This window comes from Cherax quadricarinatus, chromosome 7 (assembly GCF_038502225.1).
Source record: "Cherax quadricarinatus isolate ZL_2023a chromosome 7, ASM3850222v1, whole genome shotgun sequence".
In the NCBI taxonomy this organism is placed as follows: Eukaryota; Metazoa; Arthropoda; class Malacostraca; order Decapoda; family Parastacidae; genus Cherax; species Cherax quadricarinatus.
Genome location: NC_091298.1, coordinates 27,273,145 through 27,281,784, shown reverse-complemented (window position 1 = coordinate 27,281,784; position 8,640 = coordinate 27,273,145). Strand labels below are relative to the sequence as shown.

Below are 8,640 nucleotides of genomic sequence, written 5' to 3'. Positions count from 1 at the left end.
AAATGCGTCGTGGGTCTAAATCTAAATGTAGAACTGGTTAGATATTAGCATATGAATTATCCAACTTCATTTTTTTCTAAACGAATTCAATATTTACATTAGCCAATAGTTCGACATATTTGGGGGGAAATTCTGAGAGTAAAATATGATTTCGTTATTTCATGATTTTCCTTTTTTTCATAATTATCATTTAAAAAAAGGGGTTGTAATGGCTACCTCGGGGAGTAACAATGTCGAAATGTTAAGATCCACTGGTTTAGGGGCACCCATAAGCTTCGTCAGAGTGTTGTAGCAACTTCAAGAATGGAAAAGTGGTTTAAAGAGCGAAGAAAACGGGATAAACACATTACAGCCCTTTATCTTAGACTATATCAGTATAAAGCAAATTAATATTAATACTACTAAGTTTTACAACCACTAAGAATACTGCAACTAATGTTCATAACATTTTAAAAAATATACAAGATTGACTGTAAAATATATAATGATAATTTGTAAAAGTAGTGATACCTGAATATTACAAGAGATGAAGACAAAGTTAATGTCGCAAGCTTCTTATCAACTGTGTATTCTGGTAAATATATGTAAGTATTTTAAGACGGTATATTTACTCACATGTTGAGTGACATTGTCCACTACTTGTGAATGTACAGTAGCAAGCTGAGTGGCACTACCCAGTACTGTCTAGCTAGTGATCGGTTTAATCAAAAAATTTCAGCAGTGTATTCATAATAAGTGGTTCTCTATTTATCACTAAGTTTTCTCACAGAATATGTGGCACTGCCCATTACTGTCTTGAGGAAAGTTTTCTCAAAACATGAATTAAACTGCTTAAAACATTTTCACGGCTTATTAACTCAGGAAAAGGAATTCTCTCCTATACTCTTTCCCTGTTAACTTGCCAACCCAATACTGTCTTTATAACTGCGTGTTCACTCACAGAATGAGTAATAATGGCTAGTATTGTCTTTATTTCGCTATATTTGCTAATAGGTTCAGCATTGCCCATTGATATCTTCACAGAGATATTTTCATTCAAGACCTCCTCAAGGGAGGTTCCTTGATGCTGATGAGGGGCTGTTGATTAAGGGAATTGAATTTGAGATCCAGTTCCCTGAATCGAGCCTGAATGCATTACAACCCCTTGCAGAGAAGCTGTGTAATCCCTACGAGTTTAGCGCTCCCCCGTAATTCATTCAAGAAATGAGTGGCACTGCACAATTGGGCTCTTGGGGGGGGGGTAGAAAAAAAAAGAAATCCACCATAAAATGAATACAGTCTATTGGCTTCCAGCCAACAGGAGTGTGCCAGAACTTCCTCCTCGTTACCGAGTTATTGCGCCAGTGACGGTAGCAGCAGTGTTGAGCGTGTTGTTGTGGGGTGAGGGAGAGAACAACTTGTACTCAGGACGAACCTGAATAACGTGATGAGGGAACTAGAGAGTGAGTATTGAGGGGAAAGTGAGTGTGGTGCTGGTGGTTGTACAGGTGGTGGCAGTGGCGGTGGTGTGGGTAGTGATTGTGGAAAATCCTGTATATATTTTCCAGAAATACGGTAATTTATAGGTAAATAGATGGCGTATATTGTATTTAATAAATTGTTAACGAAAATGGGAACCTGCGCCTGCGCAGACGACACTGGCCATTGTTGTTTGTTTTTGAATTTAGAGTAACAGACATTTGTTAATAGTGTGAAGAATTTTCGTGCTCTAGAGGTAAAATTGGGTTGACACCTCTCCAATAGGAGGCGAAATTGTTGGATGTGCATTTCTGCATGACTTGAGATATCAGGCGACTGGACAAGACAGCTCCAGGAACCTAAGATAAGTCTTATTTTGTAACTTGGCCAGTGTTATTTTCATAGACAGTGAGGTTTTCTGAGTATGATACGCCTTAATCTCCAGTCAAATTGATGAGTGATTTTAAGATATTCTCCTTCTGTTATGTAAATGTGTAAATATATAATTCTTTATTAATTTAATATACAGTCCACCAAATTTTATTTACCAGAATTCTTGTTGATGCATCTTTCATTTGTAATTAATAGGTCCAGAGCAACTTGTGGATATAACAGTGGTAGGTATCGAAGGGGGACATTTTTTTGCGACCTAGGTGTCCCAAATTCCTACTTGTCTAACTGATAAATAATAATTATCTTTGTTCATATACTGTTATGTACATAATGATACATTAAATGTAATTTTCCACAGTGATGGTGGTACAGGTTTGTGGTGATGTAGGTGGTTGGGAGCGTGCAGGTGGTGGTGGTGATGGGCAGGTAGTGGTACATGTGGCTGTGGATCAAGACACAGGCAAGCACTTAGGACATTTTAGTGAGTAAACGTTTCCCTCTGAGGATTTTATTCACGTTTTTTTTATGGGATAAAAACATTTGTACATATGAGCAAGAAGACGTGTGTAAAGAGCTGTGGTGAGGTCAGGTAACGACCTGGAGTCTCTTGACAGCTGTTTTGAAGCGCTCGGGGCGAATCGTTCTACAGAATAATGTTAGCCAGCGAGGAAGCAATGTCTAAACTTGTCTTCCAAACCACAGTGTCTACCAACTATACAAAGGATGCTTTTAAACATCGTCATATATTTAGTTTTGGTTCACTGATGACGAGCTGTGATTTGTTCCAGTTCTTTAAAATATCTTTCGGTTTGTGTCCGTGTTACTTTGTAATGAATGGTTTTGAAAACCGACAAGTTGAAGAATTTAAACACTTATGCAGAATATGCGAAGAATAAACATTTCGCGAAATGTTTCTTCAATAAAAATTCTCATTTGCTGCATAAGTGTCTCAATCCGTGTTACTTTGGTTGACCTTGCTTCAAGCATATTTATGTTCATTAATCCTTATTGATAAACTAGTATCAGATTCTCCTTTGTATTCTTGATTACAGTGCCTGCATAAAATATTCTAGGAACCATTGGTATATTCATGGGGTATAGTGGGAGGGGGTTCGCGGTGATGTCTTTTATGAGCTTTGAGGACATTACCGACATGCTGATATTACTCCTAGCGAGGGTTCATAATGTAATGCGTTAGCTTCGTCGCCACATGCTGGAACCAAGCACTTCTTGGTGTTTAGGATGGATTACATTCTACATCTACAGTCACGAATGAATAAGCATGGGAAGCGTAAACTTGTGAAGTCTTGTGAGATAAAGAAACATTTCTTCACGAAAAAGCAGGATTTTATTTACAGAGAACTCTTAGGAAAACCCCTCACTACATCTCTCTTCGTTCGTCTGTTGAGGTGTGAATAAAAATTCATGAGATCGCTTATGTTGGCAGGCTTCCTGTATACTTTGAAAACGAGGAGTGTCACTTTGTGGTGTTATGAAAAGGAGGACTTTTAAGAAGGAAAAGTATCTGCCTTCTTAGAGCCCCAAGAAGAATTTAATGGAAGACCGAGCATGGTCGAAGCTACATTAAATTCAAGTCGGAGCTCGAGGACTTGGCCATCAACACTAACCAGATTCTTACTACGAGCAACATAAATGTGGCTACTATAGCCACAACTGTAATGAGAAACATCGTTTCATCTTTTCTGTGGGAATTTACAGTTCAACGATTTCATAGTAGCCAAAGTCTGTTTTTTGGCAGTAACGAGAGCTTTAAGTTGTCTATGAAGGCTTAATCTGTAGGAAGGCTTCTTGAAATGTAAATAACATCATAACTTGGGAGTGTCATATTCTTTAAGTTAATGCCCTTGACTTTGTCAACCAGGTTTTGAGTCTCTAAAATGGGAAGGACTTAAGTTTTTCCCAGTAGGTTGTAGAGATGCTTCGCAAGCACTTCAGCGAGTCATCAGGGAATGTTCCCAATTTTAGAATATTCTCTGAACGAGAATGTCGAGCCTCTGTAAATGCTGTTAGGCCAGCCGTCCCTAACGAAGTTAAACTTAAGCTAGATTCTATTTTTTATTGATAATCTTCAAGCTGTCAGCTGTTGCCAATATAAAGTATAGAAGATATTTTGTTAGGCCTAACACTTAAGTTTATACAGTGAGATAAACAATATACTTTCAGTGAGCGATTAGCTATTTTGTTATTTCTAGCACTGTTTCTGAAACTAGTTTTATGACAATGGGATCATATTTCATAGTTGTCAACCACAGAATGTAGTGTAGATTGTCATCAGTCAGTTTCGAGTCTTCGACTTTGTGAGATTCAACATGCTGAATGTCTGACCGCAGACATAAATAAAGCCAGATAAACATGGATAAATAAGAACCTTTTTATACAACCATGAATACTTATCTTGAGGCAGACAACTGTAGAGATTGATTAAGTTTTCTTCTATAACCTTTGAGAAAAACATCTTTCATTTCTGTTCTTTCTTGAAATCACCAAAAAAGCTTCATAAAATCCCAATGAAAATTACGCTTCTTTCATAGTTTGCAACCTTGTTATTCACACCTTGCTTTTCAAGGTTATCTTGATATATAGGAAAATGGTCAAGTTCTCCATGAACGGATTAAGTTTGTATTTAAAAGCAGACCGTCTTTAAGTTGGGAAACAAACTTTTGAAGTTGAGTACTCAAGCTGATGACCAGTAACATCAAGAAACTCTACATCTCAGAGCCACTCTACATTATCAAACTCAAGAATTACACTGTCCTCTTCATTCATAAAATAACAATGTTGTCAAAGGTTGAGGATTCTTTTCGATGTATAACCTCGATATAACCACAACTTCCCTTGTTATTAATGTTTAGTTAATTAACACTCATTAAGACTAATTGATACTCTGTTTTATATTTATTATACTAATTAAATGTTTAAAAAACAGTTATTAATAACCAACAAAATGAGCTATGCAATGCACAATTTATGGATTAAGTCAGTGGAAAGTATTCAGTCGCAAGTCATTGATACTATAGTTTGATTTTTTTGCCAATGATGTTGAGGGCCGCCGATTGTTCATACCTGGTAAAAATATATCAGGGAGTTAGACTCTGAGGATGTCAAGAAAAATGGTAGAAAACTATCTATAATGCACTGTAAAATTCATGTTCGTGAAATAACATTGTTGGTCATTATTTTGATTAGTGAACTTCATCAGTTTCAACTTTTCTTCAGATGCATCGTTTAGATTTGTCCAAATGTGAATTAAAAGTTTTTTATTACCACTTTTTTATTTGTTCATTTGCCCTCGAGATTTTATGGTGAGTTAGGCTAAGACTTCTTACATGTATTAACAAACTTATAACTGAGGTGTAACCTAACTAATCTTTTTTATTATATTTATATATTTCTGTGCTAGGCTGAGAGGGGCATCGCTGTTTCAACTATTAACAAATTTGTTGTATTCAATTTTGAGATGGTTACTGCAGATTTATTTTAAAGCAGTTAATCACAAGCACTATACTTGGAGTCTCCAGAACACAGTCCAGCAAACTGGAACTAAATAGCGTGTTGCCAGAAGGAGGAAAAAATATAACTTTGCAAAACAAACCTTTATTAGGATATGGTTTGGGTCTGTTAAGACGTTTATTAAATCATGACATGACAAAGATTTTCATGGATGGAAGCGCCAAAGCCGCCAGGATGACCAGAAGTCAACAAGGGAATCTGTGATAAATGGTTTTGGAAACCGACAGGTTGAAAAAAGAGACACTTGTGCAACATTTGGTTGTTTTATTGGGAAAACGTTTCTTCAGCCAGTGGCTTCTTCAGTCCAGTACAAGGAAGAACGGTATGAATAGTTTGAGGTAATCGGACTGATTACCTCAAACTCCTCCTCTTTTTCCACTGTTGTACTTTGTATTGGACTGAAGAAGCCGCTGGCTGGAGACACGTTTCCTCATTAAAGATAACCAAATGTTGCACAAGTCTCATTCTTCAAGACAACTTGGCTTCAGACAGGAATACAAGGGTAAAAGAAGCCTCGCACCAGTCATATTAATATCAAAACAATGAAGTATCATATTTTATTGGTTAATTTATTGTAGACTGTAAGTGGTACAGTAGCAGAAATGGGTAAATGTCTGCATATATCACCAGGCTGTGATAGGTTGTCTTTACAGGAGAGCGGAGGAGAAGAATTTGATTATGTCTTTGGTTGTAATGGTGACAGTGACCTTGATGGTATCCAACACTGGTACAATGGCCCATATTCCTCTGTCACAACCCACACCTAATACTACTGACCTTCAGAATCTCATGCAAGATTACTGGCACTGGAAAACTCAAAATTTCCCGCAGTTTACTTCGGAGGTAAGATCAAAACTATGAAGAATATCTCAGACCTTCCTGGGAAAAGATTATTTATTTCATTGTTTTTTAGCAAAATTGGATTCTTTAGCAATGTGTTGCTACCCTATTTTATATAATAGTGTTACATTATGGGGACAAAAGCTAGGTATGTTTTCCCTGTCATATTCTTTCACATAAATAGCGTTAAAATCTGTCAGCCTGAGCTGGGAGACTACTGAGGGGTAATAAGGATATAGCGTCATATATTTCATTAAATGTTCATCAGATACTGCATTTTCAAGTTTCATTCCATCATAGTAATAGTTTTTATTGGAAAAAAAAAACACAAATGCAGTATTATGCGATCCTTTATTGACTACGTTTCTCTCCCACAGTTGGCTTTTTAAAGTCACAAACAGCTGTACTTGGGCAGAGTGCATGACTGTATATATTGGGTGGAGAGTCAGGTGGAGAATATTGGGTAGGTTGGACTTGAGACAGAACTGCACGGGATGGGCAAGTAGGTATATAGGATAATGAAGTTTCCTGACGCGGGTCTTATTCATATAATGACCGAGGCCTTTCACTGACTTAAAGGTCTCCCCTCTCACTTAAAAATTAAGATTATAATTATAACCATTAGTGTGTACTACGTGACTGGTCTGGAATATATAGCAGGTTAAATAGATCAGAACTAAATGAGCATACTTGTGCTAATAACAGAATGGTCTTAATGAAAACGAGATCCTCTGGTATTTTTGCTGTAAAAAAATAGCAGTTATGTAAGTCAGTACATTTTATACGTATACAATATATTTTATACCTAGACATTCAAGCTTCAAAGTTCTAATGCGTAATTTTGTGGACTTTCTAAGTAATTTTGAGGAACTCGTAATAAACTCCTTATGAATTCACATTAGAGCCAAACATGCTTAGTTCTCCAGAACTCTCCCCAAGTTTAATGAATTTAATTAACCATGTGAATTTACAAAGAGACGAAGAAAAAATGTGATTACGTGGTGTCTAATATTGGTGTGTGTGTGTGTGTGTGTGTGTGAACAGGTTGGCATCAACGACGACACGGCAGGTCATCTAGACAGCTACAGTTTGGCACACCTCGAGCAGAGCAAGGTCAGTCACCTTAGCTTTTGGTATTAAGTTACATAGGTCATTAAACTCACAGTTCACTTGTACAGAGATAACAAGAAATTTTAGTCCTTAAAAAATAGGGTTTAAAATGCTAAGAGCCACACACTTCTCGGTGTATATAATGTAGCTTTAACACAAAGTTTGAGTTCTTCCATTATAATGTGACGATAGTTAAAGTAATTAAGCAATTGTTAAACTACAGTTGTTATTACTCAGCTAAAATCAGCCTGAATATCACTGAGTTAAAATATATCACTGATAAATACTACTGTCTTAGAAGATCTAAGTTTAGTTTTTTAAGAATAGGCTAAATTCTGTTATATTTTAACAGGGATAAGTAAAATAGCTGTTTGTCAGGTTGAAAAAAAATTTTTTAAACCACGTTGATTTGCTAATATATATATATATATATATATATATATGAATTTATGTGTATATATATATATATATATATATATATATATATATATATATATATATATATATATGCTTATTCAGAGCAGTAATAAGATAAGATAAAGTTCGGATTTTTAACCCCGGAGGGTTAGCCACCCAGGATAACCCAAGAAAGTCAGTGCGTCATCAAGGACTGTCTAACTTATTTCCCCCAGGGTGCGACCCCCACCAGTCGACTAACACCCAGGTACCTATTTGCTGCTAGGTGAACAGGACAACAGGTGTAAGGAAACGTGTCGAAATGTTTCCACCCGCCGGGAATCGAACCCGGGCCCTCCGTGTGTGAAGTGGGAGCTTTGGCCACCGGGCCACCAGGCCACAAGGCCACCAGGCCACCAGGCCACCGGGCCCTTGTAGTGTTACTTGTAATAAACTTTTCCTTCTCTAATCAACTTGGAAAAGAGGTGAATATTGTGAGTGTTTCGACCTTGGTAAACAATGAGTGTTGTGTTTATGCTGGACAGGTGAAGTGTGAGCAGTTGTTGAGTCGAGCTGAGAAGATCGACACCACTTCCCTCTCTCCCGACGACCTCGTCAACCTTAAGATCTTCAAGTACGATATGACTACATTTTTGGAGAACTCTATGGGGCGAGCATTGGTCGTAGTGATGGGGCGAGCATTGATCGTATTGGTGATGGGGCGAGCATCAGCCGTAGTGGTGATGGGGCGAGCATCAGCCGTAGTGGTGATGGGGCGAGCATTGGTCGTAGTGATGGGGCGAGCATTGATCGTATTGGTGATGGGGCGAGCATCAGCCGTAGTGGTGATGGGGCGAGCATTGGTCGTAGTGGTGATGGGGCGAGCATTGGTCAAATATATAAAGTGAGTAA

The 8,640-nt window shown here is 37.5% G+C and overlaps 1 protein-coding gene across 1 annotated transcript in view; it reads left to right on the top strand.

The window, feature by feature from the left end:
• Positions 1-1,327: 1,327 nt before the first annotated feature.
• LOC128686733 (uncharacterized) overlaps positions 1,328-8,640 on the top strand; it is a 35,959-nt gene continuing 28,646 nt past the window's right edge. The window contains exons 1-4 of the mRNA XM_070082107.1: positions 1,328-1,442; positions 6,086-6,225; positions 7,267-7,335; positions 8,274-8,632. Coding sequence (XP_069938208.1) covers positions 1,427-1,442; positions 6,086-6,225; positions 7,267-7,335; positions 8,274-8,632 — 584 coding nt within the window. The 5' untranslated portion in view covers positions 1,328-1,426. The remainder of the gene's footprint in view (positions 1,443-6,085; positions 6,226-7,266; positions 7,336-8,273; positions 8,633-8,640) is intronic.